This window comes from Oncorhynchus mykiss, chromosome 21 (genome assembly GCF_057628025.1).
Source record: "Oncorhynchus mykiss isolate SJ-2025 chromosome 21, ASM5762802v1, whole genome shotgun sequence".
NCBI lineage: Eukaryota > Metazoa > Chordata > Actinopteri > Salmoniformes > Salmonidae > Oncorhynchus > Oncorhynchus mykiss.
In genome coordinates, this window is record NC_143042.1 from 22,768,691 (window position 1) to 22,793,059 (window position 24,369).

At 45.2% G+C, this 24,369-nt stretch overlaps 1 protein-coding gene across 1 annotated transcript in view; it reads right to left on the minus strand.

The window, feature by feature from the left end:
• The window catches only part of LOC110501062 (laminin subunit beta-1), a 31,446-nt gene extending 16,568 nt beyond the window's left edge, over positions 1-14,878 (minus strand). The window contains exons 1-8 of the mRNA XM_036957658.2: positions 14,492-14,878; positions 13,600-13,772; positions 11,027-11,165; positions 5,512-5,585; positions 4,997-5,185; positions 4,778-4,841; positions 4,024-4,226; positions 183-303 (exon numbers count right to left, since the gene is read on the minus strand). Of these exons, the coding sequence (XP_036813553.2) occupies positions 183-303; positions 4,024-4,226; positions 4,778-4,841; positions 4,997-5,185; positions 5,512-5,585; positions 11,027-11,165; positions 13,600-13,772; positions 14,492-14,522 (994 nt within the window). The 5' untranslated portion in view covers positions 14,523-14,878. The remainder of the gene's footprint in view (positions 1-182; positions 304-4,023; positions 4,227-4,777; positions 4,842-4,996; positions 5,186-5,511; positions 5,586-11,026; positions 11,166-13,599; positions 13,773-14,491) is intronic.
• Between the last annotated feature and the right edge of the window lie 9,491 nt (positions 14,879-24,369).

Consider the following 24,369-nt stretch of genomic DNA (forward strand, 5'->3'; position numbering starts at 1 on the left):
AAGGCACTGTACATATTTCACACTTCAAAAGACACTACCAACAGGATGGAATTAGGAAGATTCCCCCTGTTGAATATATTTGACATATCTGGAACAGAATGATCCAGACTCTGTATATATCTGGCACAGTGTGATCAGTGTGTGTTTGTGTGTGTGTGTGTGCGTGTGTGTGAATGTCTCACTCTTGCAGGCATTGGTGTTGCGTCCCTCTGCAGGCCTCCAGGGCAGGTCGTTGTAGAAGTCCTTACAGTGCTCACAGTTCAGACCCTCTGTGTTGTGGTTACACATACAGTGACCATGGACCTGGATAAACACAGGCGCGCACGCATTCACACACACACACGCGCACGCACAGAAAGAGCGCGTGCGCGAGAGAGAGAAACACTCGTGTTAGAGGTGCTAGTCCCAAAGACAAGAGAAAAAGCAACTACTCGAGTCATCTCCCTCTTAACGGTCACACAACCTATTAGGGGAATGTGTGCATCTCAAATCAAATCAAATCAAATCAAATTTTATTTGTCACATACACATGGTTAGCAGATGTTAATGCGAGTGTAGCGAAATGCTTGTGCTTCTAGTTCCGACAATGCAGTAATAACCAACAAGTAATCTAACTAACAATTCCAAAACTACTGTCTTATACACAGTGTAAGGGGATAAAGAATATGTACATAAGGATATATGAATGAGTGATGGTACAGAGCAGCATAGGCAAGATACAGTAGATGGTATCGAGTACAGTATATACATATGAGATGAGTATGTAAACAAAGTGGCATAGTTAAAGTGGCTAGTGATACATGTATTACATAAGGATACAGTCGATGATATAGAGTACAGTATATACGTATGCATATGAGATGAATAATGTAGGGTAAGTAACATTATATAAGGTAGCATTGTTTAAAGTGGCTAGTGATATATTTACATCATTTCCCATCAATTCCCATTATTAAAGTGGCTGGAGTTGAGTCAGTGTCAGTGTGTTGGCAGCAGCCACTCAATGTTAGTGGTGGCTGTTTAACAGTCTGATGGCCTTGAGATAGAAGCTGTTTTTCAGTCTCTCGGTCCCAGCTTTGATGCACCTGTACTGACCTCGCCTTCTGGATGATAGCGGGGTGAACAAGCAGTGGCTCGGGTGGTTGATGTCCTTGATGATCTTTATGGCCTTCCTGTAACATCGGGTGGTGTAGGTGTCCTGGAGGGCAGGTAGTTTGCCCCCGGTGATGCTTTGTGCAGACCTCACTACCCTCTGGAGAGCCTTACGGTTGAGGGCGGAGCAGTTGCCGTACCAGGCGGTGATACAGCCCGCCAGGATGCTCTCGGTTGTGCATCTGTAGAAGTTTGTGAGTGCTTTTGGTGACAAGCCAAATTTCTTCAGCCTCCTGAGGTATAAGAGGCGCTGCTGCGCCTTCTTCACAATGCTGTCTGTGTGAGTGGACCAATTCAGTTTGTCTGTGATGTGTATGCCGAGGAACTTAAAACTTGCTACCCTCTCCACTACTGTTCCATCGATGTGGATAGGGGGGTGTTCCCTCTGCTGTTTCCTGAAGTCCACAATCATCTCCTTAGTTTTGTTGACGTTGAGTGTGAGGTTATTTTCCTGACACCACACCCCGAGGGCCCTCACCTCCTCCCTGTAGGCCGTCTCGTCGTTGTTGGTAATCAAGCCTACCACTGTTGTGTCGTCCGCAAACTTGATGATTGAGTTGGAGGCGTGCGTGGCAACGCAGTCGTGGGTGAACAGGGAGTACAGAAGAGGGCTCAGAACACACCCTTGTGGGGCCCCAGTGTTGAGGATCAGCGGGGAGGAGATGTTGTTGCCTACCCTCACCACCTGGGGGCGGCCCGTCAGGAAGTCCAGTACCCAGTTGCACAGGACAGGGTCGAGACCCAGGGTCTCGAGCTTGATGACGAGCTTGGAGGGTACTATGGTGTTGAATGTCGAGCTGTAGTCGATGAACAGCATTCTCACATAGGTATTCCTCTTGTCCAGATGGGTTAGGGCAGTGTGCAGTGTGGTTGAGATTGCATCGTCTGTGGACCTATTTGGGCGGTAAGCAAATTGCTGTGGGTCTAGGGTGTCAGGTAGGGTGGAGGTGATATGGTCCTTGAATAGTCTCTCAAAGCACTTCATGATGACGGAAGTGAGTGCTATGGGGCGGTAGTCGTTTAGCTCAGTTACCTTAGCTTTCTTGGGAACAGGAACAATGGTGGCCCTCTTGAAGCATGTGGGAACAGCAGACTGGTATATGGATTGATTGAATATGTCCGTAAACACACCGGCCAGCTGGTCTGCGCATGCTCTGAGGGCGCGGCTGGGGATGCCGTCTGGGCCTGCAGCCTTGCGAGGGTTAACACGTTTAAATGTCTTACTCACCTCGGCTGCAGTGAAGGAGAGACCGCATGTTTTCGTTGCAGGCCATGTCAGTGGCACTATATTGTCCTCAAAGCGGGCAAAAAAGTTATTTAGTCTGCCTGGGAGCAAGACATCCTGGTCCGTGACTGGGCTGGATTTCTTCCGTGATTGACTGTAGACCCTGCCACATGCCTCTTGTGTCTGAGCCGTTGAATTGAGATTCTACTTTGTCTCTGTACTGACGCTTAGCTTGTTTGATAGCCTTGCGGAGGGAATAGCTGCACTGTTTGTATTCGGTCATGTTACCAGACACCTTGCCCTGATTAAAAGCAGTGGTTCGCGCTTTCAGTTTCACGCGAATGCTGCCATCAATCCACGGTTTCTGGTTAGGGAATGTTTTAATCATTGCTATGGGAACGACATCTTCAACGCACGTTCTAATGAACTCGCACACCGAATCAGCGTATTCGTCAATATTGTTATCTGACGCAATACGAAACATATCCCAGTCCACGAGATGGAAGCAGTCTTGGAGTGAGGTGTCAGCTTGGTCGGACCAGCGTTGGACAGACCTCAGCGTGGGAGCCTCTTGTTTTAGTTTCTGTCTGTAGGCAGGGATCAACAAAATGGAGTCGTGGTCAGCTTTTCCGAAAGGGGGGCGGGGCAGGGCCTTATATGCGTCGCGGAAGTTAGAGTAACAATGATCTTTCCACCCCTGGTTGCGCAATCGATATGCTGATAAAATTTAGGGAGTCTTGTTTTCAGATTAGCCTTGTTAAAATCCCCAGCTACAATGAATGCAGCCTCCGGATAAATGGTTTCCAGTTTGCAAAGAGTTAAATAAAGTTCGTTCAGAGCCATCGATGTGTCTGCTTGGGGGGGGATATATACGGCTGTGATTATAATCGAAGAGAATTCTCTTGGTAGATAATGCGGTCTACATTTGATTGTGAGGAATTCTAAATCAGGTGAACAGAAGGATTTGAGTTCCTGTATGTTTCTTTCATCACAACATGTCACGTTAGCCATAAGGCATACGCCCCCGCCCCTCTTCTTACCAGAAAGATGTTTGTTTCTGTCGGCGCGATGCGTGGAAAAACCCGTTGGCTGCACCGCCTCGGATAGCGTCTCTCCAGTGAGCCATGTTTCCATGAAGCAAAGAACGTTACAGTCTCTGATGTCCCTCTGGAATGCTACCCTTGCTCGGATTTCATCAACCTTGTTGTCAAGAGACTGGACACTGGCAAGAAGAATGCTAGGGAGTGGTGCACGGTGTGCCCGTCTCCGGAGTCTGACCAGAAGACCGCCTCGTTTCCCTCTTTTTCGGAGTCGTTTTTTTGGATCGCTGCATGGGATCCACTCCGTTGTCCTGTTTGTAAGGCAGAACACAGGATCCGCGTCGCGAAAAACATATTCTTGGTCGTACTGATGGTGAGTTGACGCTGATCTTATATTCAGTAGTTCTTCTCGACTGTATGTAATGAAACCTAAGATGACCTGGGGTACAAATGTAAGAAATAACACGTAAAAAAACAAAAAACTGCATAGTTTCCTAGGAACGCGAAGCGAGGCGGCCATCTCTGTCGGCGCCGGAAGTGTGTGTGTGTATGTTGTTTCGTGCGTGTGTGTGTGTGAGTGTGTGTCTGCGTGTGTGCTTCACTTACCATGCCCTCTGTGCCTACGTGTATCCCATCGACAGGGGCGCATTTGGAGGCATGTCCGTAGCAGAAGCAGTTGCCGCGGACGACCATGTCGAAGAGGGCATAGTAGTATTTCTCTGTGACCTCGTCTCTGGAGTCCAGCAGGTTGTCACCCAGTGTGTGGAGCTTAGTGAACTGGACACGCAGGTTAGTGATCTTCAGCATGTCTACACACACATATGGAGACACATACACACACACAATCAGGATAAAGGCACACTTACCTGTCCTAATGTAACGGCCCATCTAAAACAGCAGTGGTACGTTATAGGAATGTTTCTGTTGGTCACTCTTTATATTAGGTTCTGGATCTTCTCCAAGCTCATCTCTATGACCTCTGACCCTAAAGATGTGGGATCCTCCTTCTGAAGGCTCCCTACACCCTACACACACATTCACTACATACTTAACATGAGGGGCCCTCTGTGTGTGTGTGTGTGTGTGTGTGTGTGTGTGTGTGTGTGTGTGTGTGTGTGTGTGTGTGTGTGTGTGTGTGTGTGTGTGTGTGTGTGTGTGTGTGGCTTCTACATGTGAAATTCCATAAGAGGTGCCAGGATAACCTGACCTCTAACCCCTGCCCTGCAGTGTTGCCTTGACTACCGCCACTGCTCAGACTTTGGTTATTACACAGAAAATTATTTGTTGCAGTACTAACTGGATCGTATGTAGCTAATGAGATATACCACCTCTGGCCTGGTGTTGTACTGTAGTTACTTACTCTGTATCCTGGGACTGTAAGGGTCTTCAATCTCAAACGCCGGGTCCAGCACCCTGAATATCACCTGATAGAGAGGGGGAGTGAGGGATGAAGAGAAGGATTGTAAAAATAAACGTTTACTGGGTTATAATTCAATGAGAGACTAACTCTGAATCATTCTGGAGCCACAGCTTCTACCCCCACCCCTTGCAAAAGCTCAAAGGCCACACAGATGCACACCTCTCCCTCTGCGGACGGCTCTATGTCAGAGTAGCGAGAGTCACAGATGATGTCGTCCACTTTGACCATGGGTCCAACGGATATCCCAGGGAAGGCGGACTCACAGTTATAGCTATAGTAACGGTACACCTGCCACTTCTCCCCAAAATCCATGGAACGCTCGATCACCATGGTAGCCGGACGGAACGTCTATCAATCAAAGAGATCATTCTAATTTGTAAACACAGAAATACAACAAATATAAAGGACTAGCTTCTTGACCACGTGACCCGACCAGGGATAACTCTGGGTCCTAATATTATAACACAGAAAGAAAGAAAAGCAGCAGTACTGAGTATAGTGTTTTACAAGGGCCCTCTCTCCCATCCATCTCAAGAGACTAGGGTGATTTTCCACATACCTTAAACACAGCTGTGAGTGTGTGTGTGTGTGTGTGTGTGTGTGTGTGTGTGTGTGTGCGTGCGTGCATGCGTGCATGCGTGCGTGCGTGCGTGCGTGTATGTGTGTGTGGCCACCTTAAAAGTCATGATGAGATGTGTGAAGTGGAACTCAGCTTCCAGGTTCAGTTGAATGGTCACATTCTCCACCCCTGCAGCACAGGGAAACAAACACACAACACACATACACTGAGAAAGACATCCCATGACAGACATATCCCTTAAGTCAAGGAGTTAGGAGTTACAGACCCATAAAAACACACTAGTGAGTCTGCCAAAATCTCTGCTAACACACACACACACACACACACGCCCACACACACACACACACACACACACACACACACAGGAGATGGGCTGATTGGCCATGTCAATTTGACCATGTCAATTGGTCTTTCTGCCACCCCCATGTGACGAATTGATCCGTTGCCGTGGTAACATGTGCGTAGTGGGATCTCATAGGGACTAATGCACCGGGATAAGGAACCCCTGCTTTTCCATGTTTCGTCCTTCCTGGTATTCCCAGATCATCTGGGCATCTGGCTGTGGCCCCTTCCATGACTTAACTACAATGGACACTTTATCCTCCCCATCTGTCAGAAGACTCAGCAATGAATAAACAAACCCACTGTGTGTGTGTGTGTGTGTGTGTGTGTGTGTGTGTGTGTGTGTGTGTGTGTGTGTGTGTGTGTGTGTGTGTGTGTGTGTGTGTGTGTGTGTGTGTGTGTGAGTGTGTGAGTGTGTGCGTGTATGTATGTATGTGTGGGAAAGACAGTCCGGTTCCCATGCTCTCAGACAAGAATACCTCTTATTATGTTGCCCAGTTGCAAGTATGTGTGCGAGGGAGTGTGTGTGCATGCGTGTATTACAGGGAACAATGCAGTCATGTGGTGTCGGCAGTGTTGATTTACAGCTGTTTCTAACACCTGTTCACGTGAGCATACCTGTAAATCCTCTGCCCTGAAGCCTGCTCTGATTAGCTGAGCTGTGTTACTCTGTGATCTGCTCTACTCACCGTACCGCCCCCCTGTTCCCATGAGATCACATTTAGAACACACTGACCATTCTCTCACAGCTGGACCTCACCATGACACACACACGTACACACATGTTTGTATTACTATCCTTGTGGGGACCGAACAATTGATTCCATTCAAAATCCTATTTTCCATTACCCTAAACCTAACCCTTAACCTAACCCTAAACCTAACCCTAAACCTAACCCTAAACCTAACCCTTAACCTAACCCTAAACCTAACCCTAAACCTAACCCTAACCCTATTTGTTTATTTGGATTCCTATTAGCTTTTGCAGAAGCAGCAGTTACTCTTCCTGGGGTCCACCAAAAACATGACAAGTAACAAAACACTGATACACTGATAGACAAGGACAGTAACACAAATGTAAAATACAACGATATACAAACAATACAACAAAGAAATAATAGAAACAACACAACTAAAAAAGTATGTGTGCATTAGAGTGTGTCTATGTGGTTGTGTGTTTGTCCCCTCACAGTACCTGCAGTTCCATTAGTTGTTGTTTAATCCACTTTTGAAAGATAATTTTGATGTTTGCCTGAGTAATTGGAGACGGAAGGGAGTTTCATGCAATCATGGCTCTGTATAAAACCGTGCGTTTGCCGTCAATTTGTTTTGGACTTGGGGACTGTGAAGAGACCCGTGGTGGCATGTCTTGTGGGGTATGTATGGGGGTTTGATTATGCCGACAATCTGGAATTTAAAAAATAGAAGCGAAGCAGTCAATCTCTCGTCAACCCTGAACCAGGAAAGACTGCCATGCATGTTGTTGATGTTAGTTCTGTGTGTGCAGTTTTCTGCTTTGTTTTGAGCCAGCTGCAGCTTTGTTAGGTCTTTCTTTGGGACACGACCAGAGCCTGAACAACTAATACAGTTGATTTGTGTCAAAAAATTGCAGAACATCATTTTATAACAGATATACTCCTCCTCGTCTTCACAGCAACTTTGTCAATATGACTTGACCATGATAAATTACCATCCAATGTTATACCTAGGAGTTTAGCTTCCTCGACTTGCCTCTACAGCCACAACCTTTATGTACAACTCCAGTTGAGGTTTAGGTCTTAGAGAATGTTTTGAACCAAATACAATACCTTTAGTTTGAGATGTATTTAAGACCCATTTATTGTTAATCACCCATTCTGGTACTGACTGTAACTCCTTATTTAGAATTTCAGTGAGCTCACTGGCTTTGGGTGCTGACATGTAAAGTGTGGAATCATCCGTATACTTAGTCCTTCTAGCTTTGTGTAAGACCTGTGGCAAATCCTTTGTTAAAATAGAGAAGAGTAACGGCCCAAGGCAACTGCCCTGAGGGACATTGCACTGTACATATCTGATGTTAGAGAAGATTCTATCGAAGAACACACTCCGGGTTCTATTGGATAAATACTCTCCAACCATGTGAAGGCAGGTGGTGTTTTTTCAATAACTTTTATGATCAATAACATCAAAGACTGCACTGAAATCTAACAACACAGTTCCAACTATCATCTTATTATCAATTTATTTGAACCAATCATCTGTCATCCGAGTCAGGGCTGTAGAAGTTGAGTGCCCTTCTCTATATGCATGCTGAAAAATAGCATTGTATTTGGTCAAACACAACCCTCTTCATCAGTTTACTAAGAACAGGCAGCAAACTGATTGGGCGGCTGTTAGAACCAGCAAAGGTGCCTTTCCTATTTTTAGGCAGTGGAATTACTTTAACTTCCTTCCACGCCTGTGGACACACACACTCCCTTTCGTCTTTGGTTAAAGATATAGAAAATAGGGGTTGCAATATAGGGTGTGTTTGTAAATTCAATCTGGAGCTCCAAAGCACAGAGTGCGCTCTGGGCGTTCGTAAATTCAGAGTTTTGTCAGATTGTCCATTCGGAAGTTCAGAGCGTTTCGCTCTCGGAGTGTTCAGAGAACATACTGGACGCTCTGGCCAAGGAGTAGTGTTGATCCGAGGGTTCAGAGAACATACTGGACGCTCTGGCCGAGGAGTAGGGTTGATCCGAGGGTTCAGAGAACATACTGGATGCTCTGGCCGAGGAGTAGGGTTGATCCGAGGGTTCTGACCTCACAACGGCAGTCAAGCACCTAAGCTAACTGGCTAACGTTGAACGTATACTGGCTCTGAACATAAAGTATACAGCAACACCTCCCCCATTGGCATTCACGTGTTTTCCGTAATTACAGTTTATGCATACATTGCTACTGCTGTATCATCTAAAGAATTAGCTAAGTGAGTTTCAGAGATGGCCAGTATATGAATGTTATCCGATGTTAGCAAGTTACTGAGTGAATCCAGGTGAAGGCCATGATCCCTTATTGATGTCACTTGTTAAATCCACTTTAATCAGTGTAGATGAAGGGTAGGAGACAGGTTAAAGAAGGATTTTAAAGCCTTGTGTCACGAATATTCCCGAAGGTGGCTCCCCTTCCTGTTCGGGTGGCGCTCGGCGGTCGTCGTTGCCGGTCTATTAGATGCCACCGATCCCTTTTTCCTTTTCGTTTGTTTTGGTCTAATTGTTTTCACCTGTTCCTTGTTGGGGTTTTGAGATGGGTGTTAGTTAAGTTTGTTTAGCCCGCTGGTGTTTGTGCGGGCTTGTTGTTATTGTACGTTAGTGGTGTATTGTTGATTTTGGGTTTTCGCTGTCCGGTGTTTGTAACAGTGGGTTGTTGTTGTTGTTTGTGCCTGTGTTTTGGGCTTCACCCTATTTTGTACCTGCTCCTGTTACGGAGGACATGAAAACGTTTTTCTCGTTTACCTTCTGCTCTCTAAGTCTGACTCCACACCCATCACACCTTGAGACAATTGCGACACGGATTGTGTATGTGTGCCATTCAGAGGGTGAATGGGCAAGACAAAATATTTAAGTGCCTTTGAAGGAGGTATGATAGTAGGAGCCAGGCGCTCCGGTTTGAATGTGTCAAGAACTGCAGCACTGCTGGGTTTTTCAAGCTCAACAGTTTCCCGTGTGTCAAGAATGGTCCCCCACCAAAAGGACATCCAGCCAACTTGACACAACTTTTTGAAGCATTGGAGTCAAAATGGGCCAGCATCCCTGTGGAACGCTTTCAACACCTTGTAGAGTCCATGCCCCAACGAATTAAAGCTGTTCTGAGGGCCAAACGTGGTGCAACCAAATGTTTTGTAAACTCAGTGTATATTATTATTGTCTATTCTTGATAGCTTATCTGAGAAAAAATATATACACTGTATATACAGTATGTGTGTGTGATGTTGGGCTGAAGCTACTACCCCTGAGGCTTGGCTTGCTCATTTCTCCCAAGCTTTTGGGAGGGAGGGAGGACAATGAGCCTGTTGTAGCAGATGTAAGCAATGTTCCCCTGCGCACTGTCAGCTTTCATAGCTGGGATCAGCTCTTTTCCCGCCTCTGGCGCACAGCTTCAGAGAAGTCCTCTTTGAGAAAGATGTTGGTTCCTCTCGTGTTCTTGGCTCTCTCCAGAACAGCCATCTTGTCCTCAAACCTCAGGAGCTTGACCACTATCGGCCTGGGTCTGTCACCTGGGCTGGTTACATGTTTTCCAGACCTGTGGGCGCGCTCCACCTCAATCTTTGTATGATCCATCGGCAGCTTTTCAGTGATCATTTTCCATACTTCCTCCTCAGACTCGGCCCAGTTCTCATGTGAAGACTATGGTATGCCTTCCACAACGATGGTATTCCTCCTGGATTGTCCCCCTGGATCTGTTTTCCTAGTCATTGCTAACAAGGATTCATGCTGATGTCATCTCGAGAGGACTTACAGTTTGTTGTCATCTTGCTGCAAGTCTCTTTCAGGACATACACATCTCTCTGGGAGAACTGCAAACTGTTCTTACAGTTCTGAACCTCCCCCCGTCAGATCGTCCATTCTTTCGTTAGTTGAGTCCATCAGTATCTGGACAAAGCTCTTGAAGCTATTTTCCTGTTGTTGTAACAACTGCTTGTAAAATCCTTTTTGTTCATTTAAAAGATCCTTGACCTGTGATAGAGAAACACTGTCCTCTCCATTACTTCCACCTTTGGCTTTGGACGCCATGGTAGCAATGTAGGCTAACGCTGGTACTACACGCAGTTCCAGACAGGGCAGGTCACAGGGCAGATTTAAACAGCAACAAACAGCAGGGATTTAGACAGCCACAATCCCGGGACAATCCACAGTCCTACCCAAAAGGGCTGGAAACCTTGCTACGCCAAGCAGCTCTTCAAACTTTTGGTTGGCAGGATCCCTGGACAGATATAGTGGTACCAGCAACCGAGGCTAAAGGCGTCGCGGGATCCATATTCAAAAGGTAGCTAGTAACTTTTTCAATAGAATTATTTTTCAGAGACTTTCAAAACAACAAACCGAGCTCTTCCTCGTTCCGCCCTCATTCAACATGTGATGTCCATTCTGTAACCATAATTGTAACACTAACCCTAAACCTTAAGACTAAAATAGCCTTTTTCCTTGTGGGGACCAGCAAAATGTCCCAACTTGTCTGAATATTCCTTATTTTACTAGTAAAACCAAAAACATACGCACAAACACCCACACACACACACATATTCTCACCATTCTCAGACTGCCACCAGGTCTTGAGGCGGTTGGGGGCGAAGGTGGTGACCAAGTTTTCGATGCTGTGGCTGGTGGTGTGGTTCATCCTCTCATCATACTTCTCCCTTGAGTCACACACAAAACACTTCTTCTCCTCCTACAGAGAGCGAGGGAGGAGAGAGAGAGTGTCTCAGTACTACGAAAAACACGCTCATTCACCTAATTATAGAGCTAGCACTCAGTCTGTCATCACACACACACAGTATGGGTGAGTATGGGTAGGAATGGGGCCCTAAAGTTTGTGTGTGTGTGTGTGTGTGTGTGTGTGTGTGTGTGTGTGTGTGTGTGTGTGTGTGTGTGTGTGTGTGTTTGTGTGTGTGTGTGTGTGTGTGTGTATGACTAACTCCATGAGGTCAAATGCTATTCCTAGGGGGTTTAGGGTTAAGGATAGAATTCGTGTAAGGGTTAGAATTACATTAAGGGTTAGGGTTAGGAGCTAGGGTTAATTTTAGGGTTAGGAGCTAGGGTTAATTTTAGGGTTAGGAGCTAGGCTTAGGGTTAAGGTTAGATTTTTGGCTTAAGGTTAGGGTTAGGGTTAAGGTTTTGGGCTCCCGAGTGGCGCAGCGGTCTAAGGCACTGCATCTCAGTGCTAGAGGCGTCACTACAGACCCTGGTTAGATTCCAGGCTGTATCACAACCGGCTGTGATTGGGAGTCCCATAGGGCGGCACACAATTGGCCCAGCATCGTCTGGGTTTGGGTTTGGCCGGGGTAGGCCGTCATTGTAAATCAGAATTTGTTCTTAACTGACTTGCCTAGTTAAATAAAGGTTAAATTAAAAAAAAGGTTAGGGTTAGAGTATGGGTTAGAGAAAATAGGATGTTGAATTGTGTATTCCCACAAGGTTAGCTGTACAAGACTGTGTGTGTGTGTGTGTGTGTGTGTGTGTGTGTGTGTGTGTGTGTGTGTGTGTGTGTGTGCGCATGCGTGTGTCTGTGTCTGAGTGTGTATATCCTGTAGCGTAGATAATAGTATATTCTACTCTCTAGGTTCACTGCCCCCCTTAGCAACAGAAGGTTTGTCTGCTCTCCAGATGGTTTGGCCTACACACACAGATTCTGGATTGTCTTACACACACTGTATCTTCCTAACAAGTGTGTGAGTGAGGATTTCACAACCTCACAGTGTGACTTTCACAACCTTCTAATTTCATCCAAGCAGTTGCTTTCCAATCTATCTGCACACCCAAGTTTTAACTGTGTTGAAATGTGACCACTTGTAACTGCTAAGTGGTCCAGCTTCCACTCCCCCGTTAGGCAAAGTCTGCTCCCATAATTCTTTGCACTAGACCCTCGGGCTCTTCTCCTCATCCCCCGTTCTCCTCCTCATTACGATGACTCATCCTAGAATGTTCCTATGTTTCGTTAATCGTCCCACAGCCCATTGGTAGATAACACCCCCTTCACATGGACACATTCTGTAGGCGTTCACCCCCGAGGGGATTCTGGAATAACGGAATGACCCCGATCATGCACTCTCCCCTCCTCACCCCCCATGATAAGCACACAGGGCGGTGATTGTATGGCACACAATGCTTATTGTGGAGGGAAATGCCAAGACTCCCACGCAGCACAATACCATAGAGTCTCTTTCGTCCACTCAAATATTACACTGTACTGCACCACACCATTACCTTACAACACCATTTTTGGAAACACAATGAAGTGTTAAATCGTATACCTGCTGGACAGGTGTAATATAATAATCATCATCATTTAGCAGACGCTTTTATCCAAAGTGACTTACAGTCATGCGTGCACACGTTTTACTTATGGGTGGTCCCATCCAGGGAATCAAGGTGTAATTCCCCTATCCGGACCCCTGGGACTTACATTTTTAGACATTTTAGCAGTTTTTAAGCTAATTTCTAGAAATTCTACACATTTTGTCATGTTAATATGTTAATATGATATCCGTGAGAACCAATCCGTGAGTTCAGGGCCCTTGGGCACGGCCCTTCATCCATGGTCAGTAATTTGCCCATGATTTGGGGGGAACCTTGATGAAAGTATAACGTTTTTATTTGATTTGGATTACATTTAGATTTTGTGTCACTTGCCTACACACAGTAGGCGGCAGGGTAGCCTAGTGGTTAGAGCGTTGGACTAGTAACCGGAAGGTTGTGAGTTCAAACCCCCGAGCTGACAAGGTACAAATCTGTCGTTCTGCCCCTGAACAGGCAGTTAACCCACTGTTCCCAGGCCGTCATTGAAAATAAGAATTTGTTCTTAACTGACTTGCCTGGTTAAATAAAGGTAAAAAAAAAAAAAAAAAAAAAAAAAAATCATTTCAAAGTGGAATTATGGTTTTATACATTTTTACAAATGAATTAAAATTAAATGTTTTAAGTCAATAAGGAAAACTGCTGATGCACAACCGAATTTCGAAATTGCACCTTATGTATTCTACCTTTCAAACTCAGTTGAGAGCAAACGCTTATCTCGGCTCCTAGCGGCTGCTTATGCCCACTGCCGGCCCTGTCTAGGTGTAGTGCACCGATAGTATCTGTGCCCCAGGTGTGAGGTGTCTTACCTCCAAGTGACCAACGATGCAAAAGCGCTCAGGCTTCTCAATGCCGCAGGTGGAGGAGGCGGTGAGCTTGTGCGCACGGCCGATCAGAAGGTCCCCGGTGGCGGGGTAGCAGCTCCCCTCAGTGCACACATCCCCAAACTCCGGCAGCTGGGCAAAGGAGCGCCACCCGAGGGCTGAGCGACAGAAACAGCGGTGAGAGTAGCTGATGATACCGCACGGGCGAGCAAAACATGTCTGGAGTATAACTCCCCATGCAACTATTATGCTATAGAACTCAACTATCCCACAGTTAAAAATCTGCACAAATGTTTCTATTTTAGACGTAAGAGACGTGTCTCTGCATTGCTATCACAGTTTCCCTTGAGTCTATTTCCTCACTGGGTATACAAACATAACGGTCACAAGATATGCTTCTCTTCGGTTAATTTAATTGAAATCACATGGATTCGCTTTCCTGTCGATCCCTGTGGGGTGAGTGTTTATGAAAACAGGCTGCTATGTTCGAGAACAACATCGACAGTTATTGACTGTACAAAATAGCTTCTGTAAACGAAAGCTAGTTGTAAATAATGTGCACAAAACATATTTAAACGTGCACTGTGGACTGAGACATCTGATATGTATAAACTGTTGAACACATTTTAGATGTTTAAATAATGGCTTACAGATGTTCCTCATTAAATGTCCCCATGGTCCTGGATAAGTGAGAGTGAAAGGGAACACTGGAATTAAACTCCTCTATTGGATCTCTTCACGTTTTACCTTTCCTCTTAAGACAATACTTGGCTTTAGGCAACTCCTCAAAGGAATAGAAAATACTTTAGCTAGCTACCTGCGCAGTAGGAAATTCACTCTATAAAACGAAACAGTTTCATGTAAAAACAATACTTACTCAAAAGTGATGCGATGTGCAATATCAACATTTTCGAGCATGAAACATTGATAATTATCCCTCGGGTTGTTGTCAGCAAGTCCTGAAGCAGTTGTGTACGTGAGTGTCTCTGTGTGTGTGTGTGTGTGTGTGAACGAGTGGTCTCTGTAACTCTGTTCTAGGAGTTCGTGACGAGCCCCAAACTGTGCATCCCACGCGCTCCGGAGTCTCAACCCTCCTGGCAGGCTATGCAGCGCAGCGTGCTAACGAAGGTGAGCGCGCCCACTTGGCGCACCACATTCAGCCAGGAATTTCTTTAATTACATCATATAAGTAAATTACTTGTAAAGTTAATAGACTGATCTAGGTGTGTCAAATCAAAGTTGTGGTTAGTGTGCTTAGGCTACTGAGATCATAAGAACATATACAAAGGAGATAATTGTGGACTACAGGAAAAGGAGTACCAAGCACGCTCGCATTCTCATCCACAGGGCTGTAGTGGAGCAGATTGAGAGTTTCAAGTTCCTTGGTGTCCACATCACCAACAAATTAACATGGTCCAAGCACACCAAGACAGTCGTGAAGAGGGCACGACAAAACCTATTCCCCCTCAGGAGACTGAAAATATTTAGCATAGGTCCTCAAATCCTCAAAAGTTTTACAGCTGCACCATCTAGAGCATCCTGACGGGTTGCATCCCTCCAACCCCAAGTCACTACAGAGGGTAGTGCGTGTGGCCAAGCTTCCTGCCATCCAGGACCTCTGTACCAGACGTGTCAGAGGAAGGCCCTAAAAATTGTCAAAGACTCCAGCCACCCTAGTCATAGACTGTTCTCTCTGCTAACTGAGCTCCAAGTTTAGGTCCAATAGGCTTCTAAACAGCTTCTAACCCCAAGCCTTAAGATTCCTGAACAGCTAATCAAATGGCTACTCAGACTATTTGCATTGCCCCCCCCCCCCCCCCCCCTTCTACACTCTCTGTAATTATCTATGCATAGTTACTTTAATAACTCTACCTACATGTACATATTACCTCAATTACCTCGACACCGGTGCCCAGTACACTGACTCTGTACCAGTACCCCCTGTATTTAGCCTCACTATTGTTATTTACTGCTGCTCTTTAATTATTTGTTATTCTTATCTCTTACTTTTTTTAGGCATTTTCTTAAAACTGCATTGTTGGTTAAGGGCTTGTAAAGTAAGCATTTCACCTGTTGTATTCGGCGCATGTGACAAAATAAAATGTGATTTGATATCAGTCGGTCTATGTTTAGCTCTGGAATGCATGGCTGCACATACAGTACCTGCCGTGCTACACAAGACCAACTTCACTGTTCTTCTGACTGACCTCAGAAGGAGAGTTTCCCAGCTAGCAATGAGGAATCAGCCCAGAAGAGGCCCTCTTCTGCGGGGCCGGAACTGATTGAATCGGCTCAGAATTTAAACGAATGACTGCCCAGAATCGGCCCAAGTACATCGGGTCGTTTCCGAGTACCGGAATTCAGCCGACTTTGCCAGCATCTTCCCAGAATCCCCCCCAGAAGCGGCCAATGCAAATTTAAATGAATGTATACAAAATCACCAGATTTAGTCGTTTAAAATATTACTATTAGACATTTTATACATACAAATTATATCCATCTACACAAAAAACATTTTGTGTTGGGGGAAACACCATATACCTGGTGACCGTGTCAGCCTGCATGTGCTTAGCCCGCCACAGGAGTCACTACAGCGCGATGGGACAAGGACATCCCGGCTAGCCAAACTCTCCCCTAACTCAGACAACTTATGCGTCTCACGGGTCTCAAACCAGGATCAGTTTGCACTGCGATGCATTGTCTTAGACCGCTGCGCCATTCGGGAGGCTCGTCCACAAAGTTTTTAATGCTTATCAATTGCCTCGCACAAAGAATCAAAATCCAAAAATATTACACAGGAGTCTTAAGTATTTTCATTTAAATGTTCATTCTATTTTTTGATCACAGAAACAGTGAGGAAAATATGTACAAATAAATAAATAATGAAATGTTAATGTTAATTATATAAAGCAGCTTGGCCGAGTTCCAAGTAATACACTTGGGCTAGATAACTGTCACCGGAATCGGCCCGAGCTCAATCCCTGCATCCTAGCCATAAGTAATACTGCCGAAAGTGGCCCAGACTCGGGCCACATGACATCGGCCGTGTCTGACTCTCAACCGAGTGCCCCGACTCTCAGCCAGAATCGGCCCAGATCCACTGTGCTAATTGGGTGGGTACTTTACCACGTCAAGCATAAACCTCCACATTATCCGTCTCTGGCGGACAGAGGGACACACACAGGGGCCATTTTCTGTGTTTGTAGTAGACTGCTTATTTAGCAGGTGGGCACAGATGGGTGAAAAATCCTATTCTGGCAGAATCAGTCCCCTATTGGGCTAAACCCTGGACATGCCTGTCATTGAGTTAGACAATGGACACAGTTATGACAAATGGCAAAGAGGCAGGTGCCCATAGTTACCCCTAGGTAAATAGACATAGCATCTCCCTGAACACTGAAAGTTAAAGATTATTCCCTTCTCAGTGTGTGTGTGTGCACAGGCTATGTGAGTTAAAGATGATTCCCTCCTCAGTGCTGAATTAATTTGCCTGGATTGTGAACTGTAAAATCAAGACATGTTTATTAGTTTTCTAAACACTCTATCCATCAAGTTCAATGGGGTTTATTTAAACATGTAGACCAGGATTTCTCAAACTTGGCCGTGGGGCCCCACCTGGGTGCACGTTTTGGTTTTTACCCTAGCACTACACAGCTGATTCAAATAATCTAAGCTTGATGATGAAGTGGTTATTTGAATCAGCTGTGTGGTGCTAGGTCAAAAACCAAAACATGCACGGGGGGCTAGGGCCGAGTTTTGGAAACCCTAGTTTAGACTGCAACCTATGTATGAAACATCTCAGAGCAGGAGTGCTGATCTAGGATCAGTTCTGGCTTTCAGATCATAATTAAATAGATTAAATATGACAGGGGGATCCTTACACTCGATCAACACTCCTACTCTCAGACATTTAGGAATACAGCCCCAGGACTCATCCATTGACCACCACCACATATGTGCATACATTACCCTCGTGTGGTATTGTGAAGAACTGCAAGAGACATACCAAATAGCTCTCATGCTCTCAATAGCAAGATATATTGCTCATATTCTTCCTCTGATTTATTATAAACATCATAGACAATACATTTCCTAACGTTTCCTCGTGAATCAAAACATTGAATCAGTCAACTGTGTACTATGGCAGTTAGGTTATAGACACAGGTGTTAACACTATGGGAAGGTTGAAACTCAGACAGTACAGTGAATGAGAGACTCATTCATACTAGGTCCTGGAGGCTTCTCGGGCGTGACATCACAGCTTGGCCTTAGGGACCGATTCATGTCTGGGTTACAGGTGTTGCCTTAGAAAGCCAAGGTTCTTTTCCCAGGAGTCTTCTTGAGCATTGGCGTGCTGCTTTGGGTACCCTCCCCACACAACATGATCACTGCAACACACACACACACAATCATTAGTTACTTTGCGAGTAAAGAATTGGTTATACATATCTTGGTTCCAGTGTGTATACTGTAGGTGTGAGCTTTGTGTGTGTACAGTGCCTTTCTGTCGTGTTTGAGGCACTATGAAGTTGCTGGATCTGAAGTGGCTCTGAAGTGGGGTGTGTAGGGCAGCTTAATGAGGTGTCCAGCATCAGGGTATTGTAGAATGGTCAGTAGGTGCTCGTTACCCGCTGCACGCATCATCTGGGCTATCTGCAGGTCAGAGGTCACATTCAGCGTCAATAACAATTATTGATTTCATAGGAAACTTGTTTGTGTGTGTGTACTCACGTCCTTGACAGACTCCACTGTGGCCTAGTTCTGATCATCCTCCCTGACGACCAACATCAATGGACACTTTATCCTCACCATCTGTCAGAAGTCACTGTAATGAGTAAACAAACCCACTGTGTGTGTTTTAACTTACATCCACCTTCTCTCCAAGATTGATTGGGATAGCCAGAATGATGTCTCTCCAGACCACACGGCCCTCTTCATCAAATCGGGTCTTATACCCGTCCCTGGCAAGAAAAACAATTATGTTTTTAGTCTATATTTCTTAATTTGGGCTGTATGTCACAAGCTTCAAAATCTCGATACTTTACAGCTTCACTTCGAACAAATGTGTTTATTTTTCATTCACAAATGGTGGTTGTCACTCACTCGTTCATCTTCGTGAACGACCTTGTTGACCGGCTAGACGTGACTCCCGCTGATACACGCTGTCACGTTCTGACTTCTATTTCCTTTGTTTTGTCGTTATTTAGTATGGTCAGGGCGTGGGTTGGGGTGGGCAGTCTGTTTGTTTTTCTATGATTTTGGGATTTCTATGTTTTGGCCTAGTATAGTTCTCAATCAGAGGCAGGTGTCATTAGTTGTCTCTGATTGAGAATCATACTTAGGTAGCCTGGGTTTCACTGTTTGTTTGTGGGTGATTGTCTATGTTAGTTGCTTATGTCAGCACAGGTCTTATGATAGCTTCACGGTCGTTATTTGTTTATTGTTTTCTTCATGCTTTTCGTCATCTATTAAATGATGCATTCACACCACGCTGCGCTTTGGTCCGCTCCTTACGACGATCGTGACACACGCACAGCATCTGGGCTGGAATACACACAGTGTTTATTGTTTACACACTAAACAAACTCATAAGCTTATACATGGTCAGTCTTGGGACAATAAAGCTTTATATACAGTGCTTTCGGAAAGTATTCAGATCACTTGACTTTTTCCACATTTTGTTAGGTTACAGCCTTGTTTTAAAATGGATTAAATAGTTTTTTCCCCCTCAGGAATCTACACACATTACCCCATAATCACAAAGCAAAAACAGGTTAAGAAATTTTTTGCTAATTTACTAAAAATAAAAACGGAAAAATCACATTTACGTAAGTATTCAGACCATTTACTCAGTACTTTGAAGAACCTTTGGAAGCGATTACAGCCCCGTGTATTCTTGGGTATGACGCTACAAGCTTGACACACCTGTATTTGGGGAGTTTCTCCATTCTTCTCTACAGATCCTCTCAAACTCTGTCAGGTTGGATGGGGAGTCGCTGCACAGCTATTTTCAGGTCTCTTCAGAGATGTTCGATGGGGCTCAAGTCCAGGCTCTGGCTGGGCCACTCAAGGACATTGAGACATGTGCCAAAACCACTCCTTCGTTGTCTTGGCTGTGTGCTTAGGGTCGTTGTCCTGTTGGAAGATGAACCTTTGCCCCTGTCTGAGGTCCTGATTGCTCTGGAGCAGGTTTTCATCAAGGATCTCTCTGTACTTTGCTCTGTTCATCTTTCCCTCGATCCTGACTAGTCTCCCAGTCCTTGCCGCTGAAAAATGTCCCCACAGCATGATGCTGCCACCACCATGTGTCACGACTTCTGCCGAAGTCGGTTCCTCTCCTTGTTCGGGCAGTGTTCGGCGGTCGACATCACCAGTCTTCTAGCCATCACCGATCCATTTTTCATGTTCCATTTGTTTTGTCTGATTGAAACCAGGTGGGTGTGACAATTCCCTAATTACATGTTGTATATGTTCCCTCTGTTTCCCCCATGTCCTTGTTGGGAATTGTTTATTGTAAAGTACGTGTGCTTTATGTAACTGGGGCGATATGGGTATTTATTGTTATTTTTGTATGCCGGTAGTTATGTACATGAAACAGCTCCGGCTATTTACCAAGTCTGCTCTCCTGCGTTTGACTTCTATGTGACCAGTTACGCACCCTTGACACCATGCTTCACGGTAGGGATGTTGCCAGGTTTCTTCCAGTTTGTTAATCAGGCCAAAGAGTTCAATCTTGGTTTCATCAGACTAAAAAATCTTGTTTCTCATGGCCTGAGTGTCTTCAGGTGCCTTTTGGAAAACTCCAAGCAGGCTGTCATGTGCCTTTTACTGAGGAGTGGCTTCCGTCTGGCCACTCTACCATACAGATCTGATTTGTGGAGTTCTGCAGAGATGGTTGTCCTTCTGGAAGGTTCTCCCATCTCCACATAGGAATTCTAGAGCTCTGTCAGAGTGACCATCGGGTTCTTCCCTGACCAAGGCCCATCTCCCCCAATTGCTCAGTTTGGCTGGGCGGCTGGCTCCAGGAAGAGACTTGGGGGCTCCAAACTTCTTCCATTTAAGAATGACAGAGGCCGGGCGTCCCGAGTGGCGCAGTGGTCTAAGGCCACTAGAGATCCTGGTTCGAGTCCAGACTCTGTTGCAGCCGGCTGCAACCAGGAGACCAAGGGCGGCGCCCAATTGTCCCTGCATCATTTGGGTTAGGGGAGGGTTTGGCTGGCAGGGATGTTCTTGTCCCATCGTGCTCTAGCAACTCCTGTGGCGGGCTGGGTGCAATGCATGCTGACACAGTTGCCAGGTACACAGTGTTTCCTCCAACACGATGGTGCTTCTGGGTTAAGCGGGTGTTTGGTCAAGAAGCAGTGAGACTTGGCTAGGTTGTGTTTCAGAGGACGCACAACTCTCAACCTTCACCTCTCCCCAGTCTGTACAGGAGTTGAGCGATGAGACAAGACTGTAACTACCAATTGGATACCATGAAAAAGGGGTAAAAGTATATATTTTTTTAAGAAAGAATGATGGCCACTGTGTTCTTGGGGACCTCCAATGCTGCAGACATTTTTTGGTAACCTTCCCCAGATCTGTGCCTCTGTAACAGTATAACTTTAGACCGTCCCTCGCCCATACCCGGGCGCGAACCAGGGACCTTCTGCACACATCAACAGTCACCCTCGAAGCATCGTTACCCATCGCTCCACAAAAGCCGCGGCCCTTGCAGAGCAAGGGGAACTACTACTTCAAGGTCTCAGAGCAAGTGACGTCACTGATTGAAACGCTATTTAGCGCCCACGCTAACTAAGCTAGCCGTTTCACATCCGTTACACTCACCCCCCTTTTGACCTTCCTCCTTTTTCCGCAGCAACCAGTAATCCGGGTCACGGCACCAATGTAACAGTATAACTTTAGACCGTCCCTCGCCCATACCCGGGCGCGAACCAGGGACCTTCTGCACACATCAACAGTCACCCTCGAAGCATCGTTACCCATCGCTCCACAAAAGCCGCGGCCCTTGCAGAGCAAGGGGAACTACTACTTCAAGGTCTCAGAGCAAGTGACGTCACTGATTGAAACGCTATTTAGCGCCCACGCTAACTAAGCTAGCCGTTTCACATCACACAATCCTATCTCGTAGCTTTACGGGTAATTCCTTCAACCTCATGTCTTGGTTTTTGCTCTGAAATGCGCTGTCAACTGTTGGACCTTACATAGACAGGTGTGTGCCTTTCCAAAAAATGTCCAATCAATTGAATTTACCACTGGTGTACTCCACTGAAGTTGTAGAAACATCTCAAGGATGATCAATGGAAACAGGATGCACCAGAGCTCAAATTCGAATCGCATAGCAAAGGATCTACAAACGTATGTAAATAAGATATTTCTGTTTTTCATTTTTTGTAAATTTGCAAAAAATTCTTAACCTCTTTTCGTTTTGTCATTATGGGGTATTGTGTGTAGATTGCTGAGGATTTTTCATTTTCATTTTTATTATTCAGATTGTACAGGCAGTTAAGTCGGCAGATATAACTTTTACATTTAAACAGGATTTCAACAAAACATTTTCATAAAGAATGTCCATTCCAAAAACCAGGCATCTAGGGTGTATAAATTCTTAAACTAAAAAACAAGGGGACTACACCTTTTTGTCTCTATTTCATCAAGCAGTAGAATATGTACTACACACAAATGCAGCCGTTATCTTGCTGGGAATTAACCTCCCATAATATACACCAAATGCTTCCATGCTCATGTCACTAACTCTCATTGCTAAAAGGGTCATTTTAAGGCACGGGAAAGAGAAGCAGTCACCCTCATTTGGAGAATGGATCAAACTGTCAATGACCACTGTCAAATTTGAGAACTATTGCAAATGGAAAGTTAAAGGAATATGAAAAAATATGGGCCAGTTTGAAGTTACTGTCTTGGAGTGAATGAAAACAGGGGAAAATATATGATATTTATAAGACGTAATTAATACTAATCATGTATATTGATACAACATTTTTGATACATATTATTGATTAGTATAATGATTTTTTATTTTACACAAATAATGTGCATAATGAGAAACTGCTGGCAATTTTATCATGACTCCATCTTTACCGTTATTCATAATATGAATTACCTATTTATTTCTTGTTCGTTGCAGCCCTCCCATATATGCAAAATGTGTATTTACACTTGTTCGTTGCAGAACTCCCATATATGCAAAAACTGTATTTACACGGAACAAAAACATAACACACAACATGCAACGTGTACAAAATCGGGCACACCGCCATGCAATCTCCATAGACAAACATCGTCAGGAGAATGGCCATCACTGAAGAGCTCAGTGACTTTCAACGTGGCACTGTCATAGGATGCCACCTTTCCAACGAATCAGTTGGTCAAATTTCTGCCCTGCTAGAGCTGCTCCTGAGTGGCGCTGCAGTTTAAGGCACTGCATCAGAGTGCTAGAGGCGTCACTACAGACCCTGGTTCGATCCTGGGCAGTATCATAACCGGCCTTGATTGAGAGTCCCATAGGGCGGTGCACAATTGGCCCAGCGTCACTCGGGTTAGGGTAGGGTTTGGCAGGCCGTCATTGTAAATGAGAAATTGTTCTTAACTGACTTGCCTAGTTAAATAAAATAAAATGTAAGTGCTCTTAATGTGAAGTGGAAATGTCTAGGAGCAACAACGGCTCAGCTGCGAAGTGGTACGCCACACAAGCTCACAGAACAGGACTGCCGAGTATTGAAGCGTGTGGCACGTAAAAATCCTCTGTCCTCAGTTGCAACTCACTACCGAGTTCCAAGCTGCATCTGGAAGCAACGTCAGCACAATAACTGTTCTTAGGGAGCTTCCTGAAATCGGTTTCCATGGCAGCCGCACGCACACAAGCCTAAAATCACCATGGACAATGCCAAGTGTTAGCTGGAGCTCGCAGCCATTGGACTCTGGAGCAGTGGAAACATGTTCTTTGTAGTGATGAATCACACTTTACCATATGGCAGTTCGACGAACGAATCTGGGTTTGGCAGATGCCAGGAGAACGCTACCTGCCCCAATGCATAGAGCCAACTGTAAAGTTCTGGTGGAGGAGGAATAATGGTCTGGGACTGTTTTTCACAGTTCGGGTTAGGCCCCTTAGTTCCAGTAAAGAAACATCTTAAAACTACAGGATACAATTACATTCTATATGATTCTGTGCTTCCAACTTTGTAGCAACAGTTTGGGGAAGGCCCTTTCCTTTTAAAGCATGACAATAAGCCTGTGCACAAAGCGAGGTCCATGCAGAAATGTTTTGTCGAGATTGATGCAGAAGAAATTGACTGGCCTGCACAGAGCCCTGACCTCAACCCCATCGAACACCTTTGGGATGATTTGGAATGCCAACTGCAAGGCCAGGCCTAATCGCCCAAAATCAGTGCCCAACCTTACTAATGGCTGAGTGAAAGCAAGTCCCAGAAGCCTTCCCAGATAAGTGGAAGCAGTTATAGCAGCAAAGGGGGGACCATATTATGGACCAATCCATATTAATGCCCATGATTTTGAAATTACAACTTTTGACGAGCAGGTGTCCACATACTTCTGGCCATGTAGTGTACCTTTAAAAAAAAGATGGATCAGAAAACCAGTCAGTATCTGGTGTGGCCATCATTTGTCTCGTGCAGCACAACACATCTCTTTGGCATAGAGTTGTTAGGTTCTAAATAAACAGAGAAAAAAACTGGCAGATGCTTAGTAAAGATCAAACCAAGTTTATTCACCCAC